This window comes from Falco rusticolus, chromosome 1 (genome assembly GCF_015220075.1).
Source record: "Falco rusticolus isolate bFalRus1 chromosome 1, bFalRus1.pri, whole genome shotgun sequence".
NCBI lineage: Eukaryota > Metazoa > Chordata > Aves > Falconiformes > Falconidae > Falco > Falco rusticolus.
The window spans coordinates 28193876-28212821 of record NC_051187.1 but is presented as its reverse complement, the minus strand read 5'-3'; the positions used below and the strand labels follow the sequence as shown (position 1 = coordinate 28212821).

At 52.3% G+C, this 18946-nt stretch overlaps 1 protein-coding gene across 2 annotated transcripts in view; it reads left to right on the top strand.

The window, feature by feature from the left end:
* Nucleotides 1-1539: 1539 nt before the first annotated feature.
* The window catches only part of MN1 (MN1 proto-oncogene, transcriptional regulator), a 111942-nt gene continuing 94535 nt past the window's right edge, over nt 1540-18946 (top strand). For both annotated transcript variants that reach the window (XM_037375287.1, XM_037375288.1), the window contains exon 1: nt 1540-5074. In XM_037375287.1, the coding sequence (XP_037231184.1) occupies nt 1633-5074 (3442 nt within the window). In that variant the 5' untranslated portion in view covers nt 1540-1632. The remainder of the gene's footprint in view (nt 5075-18946) is intronic.

The following is an 18946-nucleotide window of genomic DNA, read 5'->3' as shown; positions in this document are numbered from 1 at the left end:
CCGTCGGGGGGCCCGGGGGCGCGGCTGCCTGCCAGCCAGGAGGGGGGGGGGCGGCCGGGCGGCGGCGGGGGGGGCGGGCGCCAGGGGGCGCTGTGCCCGTTCGCAAGAGCCGGCTCCGACGGCGCGCACGCAGGCGCAGAGGGTGCGCGGCGGCAGCGGCGGGAGCCCCGGGCCCGGGCGGGACCCTGCCCTGCCCGGAGGGGGGGCTCCTGCCCTGCCCTGACCCGGGGGGCTGCGGAGCCGCTGTGGGCCCGGCCCGCTGCCGCTCTGCGGGGCCACAAGGGTGCAGGGGCCGGCGGCTCCCTACCCCCACACCCCGCCGCCGTGGGCGCCGTTCCCGAGCCCCCCCCCCCCCCCCTCTATTCCTTTGTGCCGCTGCCGGGCCGCGCGCACTTCATTTTCTGCCCCGGTGCCAGCCCCGCACCCCGCGCCCCCCCCGTCACTTGGCTAAGTAATAATTTCCATGTCCAATTCCATTTCTTCTCCAGTTCTGAAATCTCCAAGCCATCAGCAAGGAGGATAGTTCACATGAAAACTAATTACACAAAATCAATATTTAATCACAGCGCAGCATCCTGATCCTGCAGAAAAAAAATCCCTTTAAAACTCTCCTGCCATATACAAATACTTCTCGGCCGCTTATTTATAGGTCTCATTTTTTTGGTGGGAGTCATGTTCATTTTGATTTTTTTTAAACCATCGACACGTGCGAGCTGCCGGCACCCGGAGCGCCGCCCGCCCGAGGGGTGCCCTGCCCCGCGGGGGGGCCGGCCGCTGCCGGCCCCGCTCCCGGTAACGGCCGGGCGCAGGCGGGTGTCCCGCTCCCCCCCACATAGCCCGCGGCTCCGGCTGCCCGCCCGGGCGGGCCCGACGGGGCGCGCCGCTCGGCCCCCGCCGCCGGGCTCCTCTGGGCGGGACGGCGGCACCGCTCCGTACCCAGCCCGCGGCCGCCGGGCGGTGTCCCCCGGGCGGTGTCCCCCGGGCGGGCGGCGCGGGGAGCCCCCCCGGCCGTTGCCAGCCGCGCGGCGGGGCCGGGCCGCCAGAACCCCGGGGCTGCGCGCAGGGGCCGCGGGGAGCGGCGCGGCGGGAGGGCGGGCGGGGCGGCGGAGCCACCTTAACGGCGAGCCCCGCCCCGGGCCGCGCGGCGCTCATTGGCGCAGCCCCGATGGCTGAAATTCATCGCTGAAATGCAAAACTTGTTGCTGCTCCGCCAGCGCCGGGTGAGAGCGAGGGAGCGCGCCGGGGAGCGCGGCGCAGCCCTCCCAGCGCCCGCACGCAGCGCCGGCCCCGCCGCCCGCACCGGCCCCGCCGCCCCGCCGCCGCCGGAGCCCTGCGAGCCGCGGGCAGCGCACGGCGGGCCGGCGATGCGGCGCGCAGCTCCCGGGCGCCGGAGCCTATGAGCGGCGGCGCGCCGCCCCGTCGGCTCTCGGGCAACGCAGCGCGGCCGGTGCCGGGCGGCAGCGAGCGGCGAGCCGCCGCCGGGGTGAGAGCGGGCGGGCGGCCGGTGGCAGCGGCGCGGCGGCGCGGCAGGATGTGAGCGGGGGCGGCCGAGCGGGGCGGCGGGGGACGCGGGACGGCGGAGCGGAGCGGCGCGGCGCGGAGCGGCCATGCCCTTCTGAGGAGCCGCGCAGGATGTTCGGGCTGGAGCAGTTCGAGCCGCAGAGCAGCGGCCGGAGCGGCGGGCAGGCGGAGCGGGGCTTCGGCCAGCCCGGACTGAGCATGAGCGCGCACTTCAAGGCGCCGGCCTTCCCCGGCGGCGGCCCGGCGGCGGCGGCGGTGGACCCGGCCCTGGGCGCGCTGGGCGAGCCGCCCCTCCTGGGCATGAACATGAGCCTGGCCGGGGACGCCTACGGCTTCCCGGGCCGCGGCCCCGCCGAGCTGCACGGCGGCGGCATGCAGCCCCCGGTGCACGGCTTCTTCGGCGGGCAGCAGCCGCACGGCGGCCACGGCGGCGCCCACCACCCCCACCAGCACCCCCCGCACTTCGGCGGCAACTTCGGGCCCGACCCCGGCGCCTCCTGCGTGCACGGCGGCCGGCTCCTGGGCTACAGCGGCGCGCTGGGCGGGCAGACGGCGTTCGCCGACGGCTACGAGCACATGGCCGAGAGCCAGGGCGGCGAGGGCTTCGGGCAGCAGCGCCCCGGGAACCTGCCCGACTTCCAGCACCACAGCGCCGGCGCCTCCAGCCACGCCGTGCCGGCGCCCTGCCTGCCCCTCGACCAGTCCCCCAACCGCGCCGCCTCCTTCCACGGGCTGCCGGCGGCCGGCTCCTCCGAGCCCCACGGCCTGGAGCAGCGGCGGCTGCCCGCACAGGGTGGCGTGGACTCGCTGGAATACAATTACCCCGGCGACGGCCCCGCCGGCCACTTCGAGCTGCCCGTCTTCTCCCCGTCGGAGCCCGAGGGGCAGCTGCCGCACTACGGCGGCGGGCGGCAGGTGCCAGCGGGCGGCAGCTTCGCGGGGGCGCCTGCCCTGCCCCGAGCGCCGGGCATGGCCGTGGCCAAGGCGCACCCGCCACAGCAGCACGGCGTCTTCTTTGAGCGCTTCGGGGGGGCGCGGAAGATGTCGGCCGGCCTGGAACCAGGGGCCAGCGCCAGGCACCCCCTGATGCAGCAGCAGCAGCAGCCACCGCCGCCGCAACCGCCGCAGCAGCCGCCGGGCTTGCTGGCCAGACAGAACTCCTGCCCGCCAGCCATCCCTAGGCAACAGCAAACAGAAGCCAACGCTCCCAACCCCAACCTGCAGGACAATGGGCCCATAATGCAGAACCAGCATGCACAGTTTGAATACCCTATTCACAGACTGGAGAACAGGAATATGCATCCCTACACCGACCCCGTGTTTAATATGCAGCACCCTCCTCCGCAACAGCCACCAAATCAAAGACTGCAGCACTTCGATGCCCCCTACGTGAGCGTCGCCAAGAGGCCGCGGTTCGACTTCCCTGGCAACCCCGGCGTCGAGCGCTGCGCCTCCTGGGGCAGCGGCATGCACGGCCCCGCCATGGAGAGCCACCTCTCCCCGACGGCCTACTCTGGCCTGCCGGGCGAGTTCACCCCACCGGCGCCCGAGGCCTTTGGGGGGCCGTTGCCACATGGCGGCCCCGAGCACCCGGCGCTGGCGCAGCGCCAGAACGCAGCCCTGGTGATGAAGCAGATGGCCTCCCGCAGCCAGCAGCGCCTGCGGCCGCCCAGCCTGCAGCAGCTGGGGCACCATGGTGAGGTGGGCCCGCCCGGCGGCCTACCCCCGCCTGCCTTTGAGCGGGAGGCTGGCGGCAGCAGCCGCGGCTTCGACGCACCGGCGCCGCATCTGGCCCCTGACAGCGCCTGGTTTGCGGGGCCGCCACCGCCCGGGGAGCTGCTGCCGCGGCGCATGGCGGCGCCAGGGCTGCCGGCCGAGGCGGCCCCCCACGAGCTGGGCCTGCAGCCGGGCGGCACCGCCGTGCTCTTCCGGCCGGGTGCTGGAGGGCTAGGGCTGCAGGAGCCGCTGCGGATGGCGGGCGAGGGGCCGGCGCAGGCTCTGCCCTCGCCGGGTGTCCACCCGCCATTTGCGCCCGCCATGGGTGGCCTCTCACAGCTGCAGTCGCCGGGCGGTGGTGTGGCGCTGCCCAGCGCCCCCGCTGAGCGCCGCGGCCCCGCCGACTTTGCCGCCCAGCCCAGCTTCCCCTTTGCAGCGGCAGCGCGGCAGCCGACGGCCCATGGGGCTGCACCTGCCCTCAGCGCCTCACCGGGCGCCTATCCGCCACCCCCGCCTGAGTTCCCGCCGCCACCGCCGCCGCGGCCCGCCGCCAGCAAGCTGGGCGCCCTCTCGCTGGGCTCCTTCAGCAAGCCGGCCAGCAAGGACAACGTCTTCGGGCAGAGCTGCCTGGCCGCCCTCTCCACTGCCTGCCAGAACATGATCGCCAGCCTGGGTGCCCCCAACCTCAACGTCACCTTCAACAAGAAGAGCCCAGCCGAGGCCAAGCGCAAGCTCAGCCAGGCTGAGCCCGACCCACCGCCACCCGCCGCCCCAGACTACTTTCCGGCAGGGCCGCCGGCAGGCGGGGGCGGCGCGGGCAAGGCGTCGGGTGCTGCCCCGCTGCTGCCTGCCGAGAGCAGCCTCTCGCCTGGCTACGCGCTGGAGCCGGCGGCCGGTGGCGAGGGGAAGGCGGGCGGCGGGCGGGGGCGGGGCCGCCGGAAACGGGACAGCGGGCACGTCAGCCCCGGCACCTTCTTCGAGAAGTTCTCGGCCACGGAGGGCGGCGGGGCCGGTGTCAGCCCGGGGCAGCCGGCAGTGCCGGCGGTGGCGGGGGGCCCACCGGGGGCTCCGGGTGCGGAGCGTGGTGGGGGCACCCCGCATGACAAGCCCCTGACCTCACCCTCCTGGGGCAAGGGTGGTGAGCTGCTGCTGGGGGAGCAGCCCGACCTGATGTCCTCCCTGGACAGCGGCATCCAGAGCGTGACCAAGTCGGATGGCAGCTCCCCGCACGTGGACTTTCCCGACGAGGTCAGCACCAGCTACGGCAACGAGGACGAGGTGTCCTCCAGCTCCGACAACGCCGCCTCCAAGCCCACCCGCAGCCCGCTGCTGAGCGGCTCGCCCAAGCTGCCCCGCGGGGAGCACGCACTTCTCAACGGACAGAAGCCCCTGGCCCTCAGCCTCCTCAGTACGTCTACCTCGACCCCTGACAGCTATGGGCTCAGCACCACGGCAGGCGCCCACCCCGGCACCCCAAGCATGGAGCAGGTGCGGACCCCCACGAGCACCTCGGCCCAGGACGAGATCCACCCCCTGGAGATCCTGCAGGCGCAGATCCAGCTGCAGCGGCAGCAGTTCAGCATCTCGGAAGATCAGCCCTTGGGGCTGAAGAGCAAGAAGGGGGAGTGCGCGGGGCAGAACGGGGACAGCGACCTGGGCAGCTGCTGCTCGGAGGGCGTCAAGGGCGCCATGAGCACCATCGACCTGGACTCCCTGATGGCGGAGCACAACTCCACCTGGTACCTGCCTGGTGAGAAGGCCCTGATGGAGGGGCAGGAGGAGGACAAGGCCATGGCGCCCTGGGAGAAGCCCAAGCCTCCGAACCCCAGCAAAGAAGGTATTGGTTGTCCCGCGCGGGTGCTGGCCCCTGGGGGAGGGCGTGGGGGGCTGCCTGGGGAAGGGGCAGCGGTGGGGCTGCAGCACCGGGATGCTGGGCATACGCCAGCCCCAGGCCCGCTCCATCCCCGGTGGGGACCTCGGCAGATGCTGGGAACGGGCTGTGGGATGCTGGCTGGCTCTGCCGGGTGGCCAGTGGCAGGGACGAAGTGCCCGCTGCCCGACCGGCCCGGGTGACGGCTGGACTGCCAGCCCCGTCCCCATCACACCTGGGGAGCGGCCCCCCGAGGGCTGCGGCGGCCACGGCTCGGGGGGCTCGCGGGGTGCTGAGCAGAGGGGCTCCCGGCAGAGCCCCGGCTGTGATGATGGGCCTGGGGTGTTGCGGAGGGGGCCACAGAGGGTGGTGCTGTGGAAGGGGCTCCCCGCGGGGCATAGGGTGCTGAGGAGGGGGCTCCCGCAGAGCCCTGCTGGGCACGGAGTGCTGAGGAGGGGGCTCTTGCAGAGCCCCGTGCTGGCTGAACCTTCCAGCCTTTTCTCCCAAAGTGATTTTCCTAAACCGTGAACACAGGCGTTTGTTTGCGGTGCTGTCCCTCCGCTTCCAGGTATTTCCCCGCTTGCAATAAGAGCCTGCCAGCAGCGCAATACTGGACTGAAAAGCTCTTGAGATTTTTTTTTTTTTTTTTCTTTAATAGAAAGGCAATTTAAAATAAAGCTCTGGGTCTGCTGGTATAAAACTTGCTTAGTTGACAGATGTTTAATTTCAACATTAGTTGTAATTTTTGGTCCTTCCCTGTGTCCAGAGGGCACCATTATTCCCCAAGCTCAGGGAAAAAATATTTTAATGGAAAGCCCTCTATTATAAACGCTGTTTAAGATAAAGATGATTATACCTTCAATTGGTTTCTATTTTCTCTTATCAAAGCCATATTTTACAAACTGCCTGATGGTGTGCGTGAATATTACAATAGATGCACGTGCGTGTACCTGCTGTATGAATGCTCGCAGGCAATTTTTTGATGTGCTCTAAGTGCACGTGCGTAATTTACGCAATATAACCTCATTATTTGTGCCTAGGAAAGCTGATGTTTTGCTACTGCTGGTGTAGTTTGAAATTGTTTTCATTACGTTTGGTGGTTGCAGAGTGACTTTTTACAGTCTTCCACATTTAGTAATTTTGCTGAGAAAGGTGTTAGGAAAATCAAAAGGGAGATGGTTTGAAAACTGGGCAATTTCCTACCCCCAGTTCTGGTTGGCTTTCCAGCTTTGGGTTTCTGAAGCGTGAATCCTAGCCCCCATGGTTTGTCTCTTTGTTCATGTTTAATGCCCAGCGCAGGAGACTCATTTCAAGCGGGAGTGTTTAGCATGCACAGCAGACTCTAGGAAGCCCATCAGCATTCTCCATGCTTCACCCAGGCAAGGACATAAATTGGTTTGTTTGGGGCCCTTCTTTTCCATTTTTAAATGGAGTTGCACACAGCATCCTTCCTGGCCCCTTCTCTTTTATTGTTTCTTGTACACAACATCTAGATCTGACTGGATCAATAGCTAGTTAGCACAAATCACAGTTCCTGTCACTTCTACCTTGGCAGACTCACACACATATATACGTTCTCTCACAACACACGCACACACACACACACGTACCACCACCACCCCCCGTTATGTGTGCACTCTCACACACGCATACAGACATGCAGATCTCAACACCATGCGCTATTTAGAATTAGATTTTAAGAGTAACTTACTCCATAGATCTTAATTTCATGGGTTTAAAAAAAAAAAAAAGTCCTCAGCAGGGATTTAATCTTGAGCAGCACATTTATTAAAAGCATAATCTGGCTTAAAATTACGTATATTTTGTGTATATGTGTCATATGGAGCAATGCTTGCTTTAATGTCCTTTAAGCACTCCTACGTTCACTTTGATCACCGCTATACTTAGTAACATCTAGTGAAATAAGTAATTGCTTTCTGGTTGCGATAACCACAATGTTGCTGTTGAAACAGTTCATCACTTGGAAGGAAAACCATTTAATCAGTGTTCCTATATAAGGATATGTTTTAGTATTTCGGAGGCTTAACGTAAAATAGCAAAGCAGTTTTACAACAATGCATAGAGGCACTCGTTTTGTTTCACACTTTAGTCACTTGAAGGATTTGAATGGGCTGGTTCTTCAGATGAGGAAATTCATACAGACCAGTGGAGAATTTACTTTAACTGTTGTTGGAAGTGGTAAAGATACAATAGGTGAAACAAAACAGGCTGTTCTCCTCGGTTAGTAGAAATGATTTAGCTTTCCATTGGCATACCCCCGAGTGTTTGAGACTGTGTTTAAGAAAAGGCTTTATTTATCCAGCGAGTGAGATTTTAAACCTTTTTGGTCGGCTGGGATTTGCATTCGTGGTGTCTGTTCCAGCAGTTCCCTGGTGTATGCGTGCAGGCTGAACGCGCAGCCTTCAGACAGCACTCCTCCAAATTTCAAGCGGTTCCTAAATGCGCTGCAGTTCTGCGCTGGGGGAGTGCTCACCATTTCACATTACTGTGCTGTATTGTTAAGGGTGAGATTAGTCGTTAGACCCCAGTTCCCTCACCAACACATAGGCATTGTTGGTGGGCTTCTTAATTACACCTGCCGTGGTGGGAGGGAAGGCATTCGGTGATTTATTCCTATTGTGGCACTGCCGCGATCCGCATCGGCTGCTCAGCGGGTCCGGGGCAGGATGGAGGAGGGGGTGGCGGGTGTCAGAGGGCAGGTTGCCCCTCAGCAGAGTGCTGGGCACGGCAGCTGCCTTCCCGCTGCTCCTCCTGCGCCAGGGACCGCAGGCTCCAGCTTTGCTGCCGGCCGTGGAGGGGCAGCTTGGGAACGGATAGGCTCCCCAAAACGCAACAGAATTGGGAACTTTTCAAATACTCTGTTAATGCTGGGATTACTGGGTGAAACAACTTGTTTGAGTTGTTTTAACGGCTGGTCGGATTCCTCAAGACTTACTGCTTTTTTTTTTGCTTTTTTTTTTTCTCATAATGCCATAAAAATGATTTGCTAGTATCTAGCAATCTGTGTGAGCTGTGAATTTTAAAGGTAGATGGGAGCAGATAATGTTGTTTCAGACACCTGAGCTGTAGGTGCCCGTGTAACAAGTACACACCTACATCCTTTGGTGATAGCCTTTACGAGTTCTGTGCATGTGTTTGCATTTTGTTTCTGAATTTAACATTGTCAGGGCTGGCTGGATGTTGATCTTCGCTGAAATGTGATTTTCCATAAGGAGTATTCTCCAATACATCATTTCTTGTGCTACCATGTTTGATGTGAAGTGGGTGATGGTTTGGTGTGTCATGTCCCCCCCCAAATGCTTTCTAGAATTTCATATTTTCCTCTGCCGTGCAGCTAGAGCTGGGAGTGAGGTATAATAATACTGAGTCTGGAGAGGTCGTGTTGACTTCCAGCACCGCGGCCCTAGCTAACAAAGAATAACCAGATCAAATTCACTTTAAAACGCAGGGCCAGTTCGGTGGGGTTTTGCTTTGCCTGGTTTGACTGAACCGGGATGATTTCCCTTTCAGTGAAATGTTGATTAGTATTCTCTAGAAACCCAGTAATTAAGTGCTGGTGGGGTTTTGTTTTAGTTTTTAATTGAAATTGTGAAGGTCCCACGCTGCAGATGTCAGGTGAAGACATCAATATGTAACCTAGAACTGTGCGAGCGTTGATTGGAAAAACTGAGAATATATTCAGCTGCTCGGTGGCCGCTGGACTCGTCCGTCCGCGCTGGTGGGCACATGCAGTGCAGCACGGTTAGTTTTCATCTTTGAGTTTTTGTTAATATTTCATCGTAACACTGAACCTATCATTTGAATGAGCCAGCAGGCCAGAACTCTTGACGAAGCAGTACGTAACATCGGTAAATGACTACCAAATAACATTAACAAAGGTCAAATTTGGTCCAGATGCAGCTGGGAGCCTTTGTTTTCTTTCTCTTCCTCGTATGTTCTGCTGCGTGCTTTTATTTTAAATACTGCTGAATTCTTTTGGAGGCTTTACCAAGGGACTAGGTTTGTTTACCGAGACCGAGTTTGTCAGACCTCTGGTGAGGCATTTCAAACAATATCACTGAAGGCAGTATGTGATTCGGAACAGGTTTGCGCTGTAGTAAGGGCTGCTGGAAATGAGTTCAGTGACGAAGCTCAGCGCACTTTGCAGCCATGGATCTGTGATTCCCGGTGCTGCTTTGTTTGCTTGAAAGGGCTGTTTAAACTTACACGAGGTATTTTAACAGTTAGTGGGAAAAAATGCTGTTGCCTTTGCCAAGAAGTTATGCGATATACTCCACAGATATGAAATACACATCTTTAATAAATGATCTGGATTAGCATGCAGATTTATGAGGGAGGAATGCTCCTGTTGCGTATCGCAGGAGAGAGTTCAGTGGGCATTAGGTTTGGGTTTAATATGATCCTTTAAACTCTTCCGACCTGTTAAAAAAAAATATAATTACTGAGAAGTTGCCCCTGCTTGGCTTGGCTTCATGTAAATTACAGTGACACTCTATTGTTTACTTTGACCGACTATAATTTTTAGTATTTTCTACTAGAAAATAGTCCTGTTTAGAAATGTTTTCCTTTGTTTTATAAACGTCCTGCAGCAGTGTGTTTGTAGACCTTTGTGGCAAATACTAGAGAAGGCAAGGGGCAGAGCTTTCAGTAGTGTTTGATGCTGCTGCTATAATGCACTAAGATGTTGAATGCAGAAAGTGTGTGAATTTATTGGCATTTCAGTAACTACCATAGTCCCTCTGTTTGCCTTCGCATCCATTCGTCTGTCTGTCTGTCTTAATTTTTGATCTTTACATTTACCTGTTCCGCTCATTTTAGCAGAGAGTCTAGCTGTATTCAAGTTAATGCAGATCACAAATTTGGTTTGCATCGTGATGCTTGCTTTTGTGAATGTCACGGCCCATTTTATAACGGCATGTTTAGTTGTGAGGTAAGTTTTAACTGGGTTGTTTTGTACATGCGTGCTGTGAGAGAGTGCATGAGACAGACTTTGGGGGATATATTTCTTGAAACTGGTATGTGAATGTGCTTCAGATCTTTACATGTGATGTAAAAGGAAATGAATTAGACTTAATATATGAGCTTAGATGACAGCATAGATTTATTCTGATCTGTGATGTATTACACCATGTCTGCTCTTAATTTTTAATGTGCAATACCTGTTTTTTTTACCAATGACCTAGTGGAATGCTCTGCCATAGAACTGCAAATAATTTTTTCCTAAAAAACATTATTAACCCACAGTACCTACAGACACAGTTTATTGTTAGTTGTATAGAGCAAAGGATAAGGCATTAAACAAAAGTCTGACCTGAAAATATGTGGGCTGCTTTTTATTTGTAACAGCTGACTCCCAGCTTCCGCAATGTTCTGTACCAGGGAGAGGTTTTGGTACAGCAAAACCTCTTTATGTGACCATATAAAATTTTAGTACTAGACAAATTACTGTACAGTTTTAGTCTGTGGTTTCTTGTGTATTTCTATTAAAGACAAGCGAGAGTAGAGTATCCACAAAAAGTGTAAAGCCAGCTCTGAAATGAATCTTCAGGTGGCCTAACACATAGGCTTTTTGAATGCTACATTTACCGAAATACCATAAACAGTTTTAATTACATATTTCCTAGAACACATTGAGGATATTAAATGAGACCGGTCCAGTTGTGGCTAGTGGGACCCATCCCTGATTTATCACTAGCATGAAATAGATCGTCCTTAACATGTTTTAGGCTGGAGCGCTTTGTACGCAGGCGGCACGGGTAATGCAGGTGGCACGGATAGCGGGCGTTGGGCGCCGGGCTCTGCCTGCCCAGCACGGCCGCTTGCTGTCAGACCCCTCACTGACAAATCTTAAGTCCTTGAAAAGAACAATTTTGCACCCGTAAAGACACGCTTATGGTTTGCAGGACATTTTCAAGATTGATGTGGTGTTTATTTAAATACAGAATTATCCTTGTTTCATTTGTTCGAGGGATGTTTTTAAAAGGAGAGCTTCCATTAATGAGGTATATTTAGAACGGGGCTTGCTTGTGCACTTCCTCAGCACTGGTTCTTGGGTGAGGGACGCAGGGCAGGGAACCCCCTATGGAAATTAAATAGGTGAGGCTGTGGAATCTTCCAGGAAATTTAAGGTCTGCTCTGGCTTTTCTGGTCTTGGTTCGATTTCTCAACTTTGAAAATGTAAATCTGAATTTTTGCTATTCTGTAGATAGAGCCAGTTTGCACATAGTGATGACACGACTAGCTTTTGTAAAGGTACTGACATTCTTTGTAGTTAGCTGCTTTTCCTTTGCAAATACTTTTGTGTAGGTGCAGTTAAAACATTAGGAAATATTAGAAGTCTTTTTTAGTGCAAACATTTTTTTAAAGCTTTTTTTTTTACAAATTTAAATTATTTTGTGGATTATGTGCCAGTGTTCCAAAGTGAAATGCCTTTTAAATTTAAAGCTGAGAATTGAACAGCTGGAGGTCTAATCCATTAATTTTTACAAGCTGACTTTCTTAATACTTCAAAGAGAACGTTTTAGATGATACTGCTTTGCTACCCCCCTCATCAGAACCCCTCTTCTGCCCGCCCCCCCCCCCCCGGCAATGCCCTCTCTTCTAAGTCTTCATGTTCTGCTCATCTCCTGGCAAATGACAAAACCATATGTATGCAGTGAATGCATTTTCCTTAGTTGATGTAATAAGTTGTAAGCCTTGATGCTCTAAAGATGTCCTCTCCTAGCATTGCACTTTTTATCTATATGCTGATGCAAAAATACTGAGGTTGCTGTTTTTCTAGTAGTCTTCTCCCCCATACTTGAGTTATTTTTTGTAATGGTGCAAGCGTATTCGTAAGAGTATTTGTGTTCAGCAGCCACGTATCCTGGGCTTGTGCCCTTTCAAGCCACCTGACTCAAAGCTAGGTGCATCCCTTTCCCAGAGGGCTGGGTCTGACCCATGCTGGCCATTTTTAAATAAAGTTTTTCCAAGTTTTGTCTGGCCCCTGTTAGACAGTAACTGTTTAATCACATCTTATGATTTCACTCCCCAGGATGCACATACGTATCAGTCAGGGGAAGCTCCTGAGAATGAACTGTTTCTTGTCTGCTTATTTAGCTTCTGCTGGGAGCCTTTAGTTGTGCAGTTTATGTCTGTTTATTTTAAATTTTAGGAAATCTGTTTGTGTCTGTTTAGTATGTGAACGTAACAACACAGTGCATGACATTGTGCTGTCTCAATTTTTATTAGCTTTTAAGATTTGTCTAAAGAAGCTTTTTTTTGTTTGGTAAGCAGAAATCTGGTTATGTTTAAGTGCTGCTTTGATAGTTGGGGGTTGGATTTTGGGGTTTTTTTTACATTAAAATAAATACAGTTTATTTGAGTTTAAACACAAACAACACATGCGTGAGCTCGAAGGGCTGCGCCGGCTGCAGTGTTGTGGCAGGGGCAGCACTGCAGCCGCGCTCTCATGGCCACTTTGCCTGAACTTCTGGATATTTGTATTTGCTCCCCCCCTCCCCCTGGCTTGGAGCATTTGAAAAGCGAGATGAGGCAACTGAGTTGCTACCTTTTTTTGTTTTAACTCTCTTACCTTCAGTTCCGACTGCTGGGCCTTTAGGACGTGATACTCTTGATCACAGACAAGCCTGTAATCAGTCAGTAGTTGGGAGACAGCGGGTTTTTTTGTGGTAAAATGTATATTTGCGGAGTTAAGTCTGCATTTAATTAATTTTGTGAATTAGTATTCACAAAATATTAGAAAGAATTTGTATTGCTAATAGAAAGATCATCCTGAGGCTGAGGAAGCACAGTTAATTGAAAAAGCAGCCATTTGTAAAGTGAAGAAAATTTTAAAACATTTCATACCCTAATTAAGAATATACTCCCGATTTAAAATTGGGAATATTAATTCGCTGTGTGAAGCAAATACACTAAAAACCCCTGGAAACAGTCATATCCTTCCTTCCTCCTCTTAATCTTCTCCCAAAATGCAGTTTAAGAAGAAAGGCATGACTTTTTTTTTTTTTTTTTTTAAATGTAGCCTGAAACCATTTTGCTAGAAAGATGTAAATTGATCTATTAACATAGGAAATGAAGGCTGGACTGGGGTTATTATCTGGTCAGAATTTTAGGATCTCTTTCCTAGAAAAATCTTCAACTAATTTTTTTTGGGGGGGTGGGTATAGTCTTCCTCTATAATGACATTTTAAAGCCTTTTGGTTTTGGGTGAGAGAAGTCACGGAAAGCAGAGGATGCTGTAGATGAAGGCTGTCGAAGAGACGCAGATGTGAGTGCATTGCAAGCAGGGCCGGTCCCTGGGGATCAGGACCGAGTGTTCCCTCCCATCCGCTGCTGGAGGTGATGCTCGATTGTCTGGTGAAACAGGCGGAGAGGGAGCGTCTGCCTGAGTGTTCCAGTCTTCTGGCTAGATGGCACAGTTGGTCAAGTCATTACCATTGCACTTACGGATACTTGGGTTTATGTTTGATTTAGAACGCAGTGGAGTCCATATTCAGGTCTCACTCTATTATTATTTTTATTATTTAAGATCATATTTATTGCACCATAAATTGACACGGTGCTTTAGAAACCTGGGAGATGTTCCCACTGCTAAAAGATTAACCGTCCAAATGAGATAAAACAGGCGTCGTTTGGCCACGCAGCTGTTTTACCGGGGATGGGTAAGCTGGCAGCCGTGTGGCCCAATGACCGCAGTGCCACTGTGGCTGTGGCAGAAGATGCTGGCGGGGTGCGCGATGGGGTCGCGCGCTGGTGGAGCCGGAGGGACCCTGGGGATGAGTCTCGGCGCTTGGGTGCCCGACAAAGGCTGGCATGCTGGGACTGAACGGTGCTGGAATGGAGCGTGCAGCTGGGGGCCCAGCTGCGGTGCTTGGGAAATGCGTGTAGGCATGGGGAATGAAGAGCTGAGAGCGTCTCGTCCCACTTGGTAATCTCATTTCTGCATTGTTTACTTCTTCCTCTGGTGTGTTTGGTGGGGATGGTGCAGCCATACTGCCCTCCCTGCTGCAGCATTTCTCCTCTCCTGGAAAAAAACCCTCAAACCCTCCGTTACGGCACTTCTGACCTAGTATGTGAGTGAATTTCTAAATGAATTTCTTAGACTGAGCAACAGGAAAAGAAACCAAAATGATGTGGAAATAGTTTGATGTGAGATGCGTCAGGTATCTGGGGGTGGAGGCATCACCATGGGTGGGATTCTCCTCTCCTCTGGGTGAGGGGGATCCTGCCCGGCCAGGACCCGACCCCGAGGTTGGAGCTCTCCGGTACGGCACAGCGCTCCGGGATCACCTAAACCTAGGGTGGTACTGACGGAGCGTTGCTAGAAACAGGGCATCCCTTAGGCCCGTAAGGCAGTCAGGTAACTTTTTGCATCTGATGTTACAGGTATTTTTGATCTGACTCGCTTGTTTTGGTATTTTTTTTTAGTGCCAAAATGTTAGGCTGAAAAACTTCTTTTGCCTGGTCTGAAGCATAGCCCAAATTTCAGACCAAATGCCAGTTTTAAAAGCAAGAAAGTAATAAATGTCCCTGTTGCTTGTATTCTACAACAACAACAACAACAACAAAGGAATTCCCCAGTAATCATAATAAAAATTACCACAATCTATGAGACAATAATTCTGAAACACTTTAAAAATAGTGTTACCATTCAGAGTGCAAAGCAGCTGGTATTTTATGATGGAGCAGATTTTATTGTTACTGGATATAGGGTCAAACACTTGCAACGCATTCTTGATTTAAACAAACCAAAAACACAAGTGCTTTTCTGAAGATAAAATCAGTGTGATTTTCATCCACCCCCCCACCCCCCCTGGATGCTGTAGTTCCCTTCTCTACCTCTAAATATAGGCACATGCTGTTCTTTTTATGCTGGGAGAAACAGCTAGCATCCCAACTCCCTGTGCTCTCTCCACTACGCTGTCGTTCTAGAGGCAGAGGAAAAAATAGGACTGTCTCAAAGTATAATTAAAATCTCGTATGAGCTATTTTAAGATAGGCAGATCACCAAAAAAAAGAGAGAATACCAAAGCATTTCTTCATTCCGGTACTTTTTAATTATTATTATTATTTGCTGTCGATAGGAAGTTTTGTACCATCGTCTGTTAATATGTTGTAGCTGTCTGCAAAATGGGGAGGAGTGGCGATGGCTCTGGAACTGCTGGGGGACGGGGCAGCGGCCGCAGAAGCCACAGGGAGCCTGGGAGTGGCCTCAGTTATGTGGGTTATCTTTACTTCCAGACTTCGTGCATGCAAAGTAATATTCTATATTACATGATAAAGTGATTTGTCATGTAGATGAATCAAGTTAGTATACTGCGTCCTGATTTTACTTCAGCTGGGGTGCTTACAGGAATTGCAGAAACAAATTTGCTGCTGGCAGCTGCAGGGCTCCTGGATGCTGCGGGCTCCCTGGGGCTGCCGCCCTGGTGCGGGTGCTGCCGCCCTGGTGCGGGTGTTGCCGCCGTGATGCAGGTGCTGCCGCCCTGGTGTGGGTGCTGCCGCCGTGAGGCGGTGCTGCTGCCCTGGTGTGGGTGCTGCCACCGTGATGTGGGTGCTGCTGCTGTAATGTGGGTGCTGCCACCCTGGCTCAGTGGATGCCTGGCTGCTGGGGTGGCCCAGGAGCCTGCCTGCGGTGGGCTGACAAACACCACTTGGGAAAGGTGGGGTATTTAACAAAGCAATGGAGTTTTACTCCAAATAATTGTCCAAATCCATTCGTATTTGGTGTAGCTTTTTCTCTAGAGTGGTTTGCGCCAATGGTGCTGAAACATTTCAGTTACAGAGAAGAATAAAAACTCTCTTCCTTTCAGACAAGTGTGAGCTTCAGGAGCTGGAGAAGCATGCAGTTGGAGAGATTGTGATACAATTACATTTTTATGTCTACCTATTAAGCATAATGAAGGGTTGGTTGCTGGCCTTAAATTTGGAAAGAGCTTACAGTAAAGCTTAAAACAGAAGTATATTCCTGTAATTACTGCTTTGCAGTGAGGAGTATGGCTAGGTAAAGGGAATAAAAACTATTCATTGTCCAATTGTATTTCCATAACTGCTGCACTTTTAAACATCTGTTTTGAAAGATAAAATTTTCTGTTATACTAATTTTTGGAAGTAAGCTAATAAGCCAACACGGGAGGGGTAAAAAAAAAAAAAAAGAGGTGAAGAATGTCAAAAGAACAATGCTTAGAAAACACACAGCTTTAACTTCTTTTGTGAGCCCTGCTACATTATTTGGAGAATCAGTCGATTTGTTTATTAAGCACAAGGCCAGTGTACTGTTTTGGTTTGTGTTTACTTGAGTTTGAGATATGTGGTGATGAAATCAAGACTTTAAAAAGCTTTGAATTTCATGTTTGCTTTTATTTGTGCTAGACTAGGTGAACCCAGTAACACATGGTTCAGTCAGTTCCAAGTTTGCTTTTGCTTTTACTTGACTTCATTCTCATTGCCTGATGGCAGTATATCAGGCAAACTTGGATCACAGCATCAATTGTTTGAAATTATTGTTTAGATTATGTTCAGTTTCAAATGGTGTGAAACTATTTGTAGTGAGAAATGAGCATTTGTTTATGATGATAAAAATAGTTTTTCATAGCCTACATTTTTTTTCATTGTATGTAATAGCAACTGTTACAGCTCAGAATATCTGTGTGTTTTTTCAAAGTGGTAACGGCGGCACCGTTGTGCTCTTTGTGTGCGTTTGGGACTGTGGACTACACTGAAGAGGAGCTGTTTCTGCTTCACGCCAGGAAGAAGAGGGGAAAAGACCAAACCTTTTCTTGCCCCTTAGGGGAAAAAAAAAACCCACCTAAACCACCTCCTTTTTCCTCTTGGCCTCAAAAATTTGGCTTATATCTTTAAGGTGGAGGGTTTTTTCCTTTCCTTTTCCTACCACCTTTTAAGATGTGCTGTACTGGCCTTTCTCTTCCTTTTTGTGGAGCTTCTCTTGGAATCTGTTTTAAGGGGTTATATTTGAAATGTTCTGCCTTCTACCGTGGTCTGGCCCGAATAGAAATGTGAAAAGTTCCCATTACTGAGCTGTAAAAGAATACTGTAAATGGGTTATGCAGGAAAAACCATTTAGATAAAAATGCAATTTTCCCGTCTGCATACACTGCTAAGAATTAATGGCACATTCTTCCTAAATGGGTACTTCTATATTATATTTTCACCTTAATGAAATTCTTTCCAAAACAGGAGTGTTTCATTTAAAATTTTTGAGCAAAATTGATCTGTCTTTATCCTCTGTGCTCCCCCCACTTTAGTTAAATCTCACTGGAACGACTACTGAGGGCTCTCTGCGTACTTTACAGAAAATAGATGTTGGGCTTAAAGGTCAGCATCCCGGTTGGCTCTGCATCCCTTTGCAGGGCGCACGTCATGGGGCTGCTCTTACCCCTGTGGCTTCATGTCTGGATTTGTGCTTTCTGATGGGGTGGTACGTGGTGAGCGTGCCAGCTGTGCTCTTCCTGGCTCTGCTACTTGGCGTGTGGCCACCAGGTGATGGAGACATGAATAAGTCACCTAGCAGGTCATTTTTTGTCAGAAATACTCCAAAAAGGAGAGTGGTCAAGCCTATCGTGGCCTTTGCCAGCGTCACCCCATCATGCGTTTGTTGCACACCTGGAGCAGAGGCCAGTCCCAGCCAACAGAAACCCAAAACATATATTCATGCTTTTTAATGGTTTCCGTTTCATTAAAGGGTTTTAATGTAACAGTGAGAACAAAACTGTACTGTAGGAATAGGGCTAATAGAAAGATTCCTGCTTTAAGCAGCTATTTACTTTTGAGTTGCAGTGGGGAAAATGCTTTTATTAAATAAATTGTTTGGTGTTTTCATAGTGTTAGCAAAATGGTTCCCACATATAAGCAATACTCGTAACGATGGAGACACGGATATTAGTTGTTGCAACTCAAAGTCTCCATTTGCAAAATAAAAATTACTTCAGCAGTAATGCTGAGCAGCCTTTTGCATCGCTTTTGTGACAGATTACTCTTCAAGGGACTCTGTGCTTGGAATATCCCCCAAAACATGAAATACAGGAAAAATGTAAGGCCTTTTCTCAAAGCAGTTCTGGTGCCTGTAGAAGCTACTCTGGAGCTCTTCTCTGTAATACTCTCTTTTTTGGACACCTTAGTTGAACTCAAAATCTGGCTGGGCTATTGCAGGCATCCTGCATCAGGGTTTTAGTGGCTTTTTTACCCAGCTGTTGCTTCCCTGCCTGCGTTCAATGGGTCTGCTCCTGCACAGCTGTGTGAGTGTGGTCAGTGGGGGTACTGCTGCTGCCTTCACTGTAGCGTGAGCCCAGGCAAGTACAGGAGACGGTGTTTGTGAAGGTCCACGTGTGTGTGTTTGGGAACTGGGGGAAGAATTGCCAAATAAACACTCTTGAAGATCCCCTTACGTGCTTGTGACCCGGTGCTGTGCCCGGCCCCGCTTGTGTGCACGTGGCAGCCAGACGGCAAGGCTCGGCGCGGGGCACAGGCAGCTGGTGTTCTGACAGATTTTTCCTTTGGGGAGGACAGCAGCGATCCCTGTTTAAAACTGCGTGTCTTTCAGACTCGATAGGTAGGAGCCGTGCACATGCTGCAGGGCCAGGACAGCCCTCAGCCGGTGCCTCCGCTGCCGCCTGCTCGGGGCTCTGCCGCTGGGCACGTGTGGCTCCGCCGCTGGGCACGCGGTGGCTCCGCCACTGCCTGGTCACTCCTCCCTGCGCAGCGTTTGCAAGGAAACGAACAGCTTCAGCGGATTCCCCCACCTGCCGATTTGCAGATTCCCGGGAAATGGATTGCAGAGTTCTGCAGCTCGTTATTCAA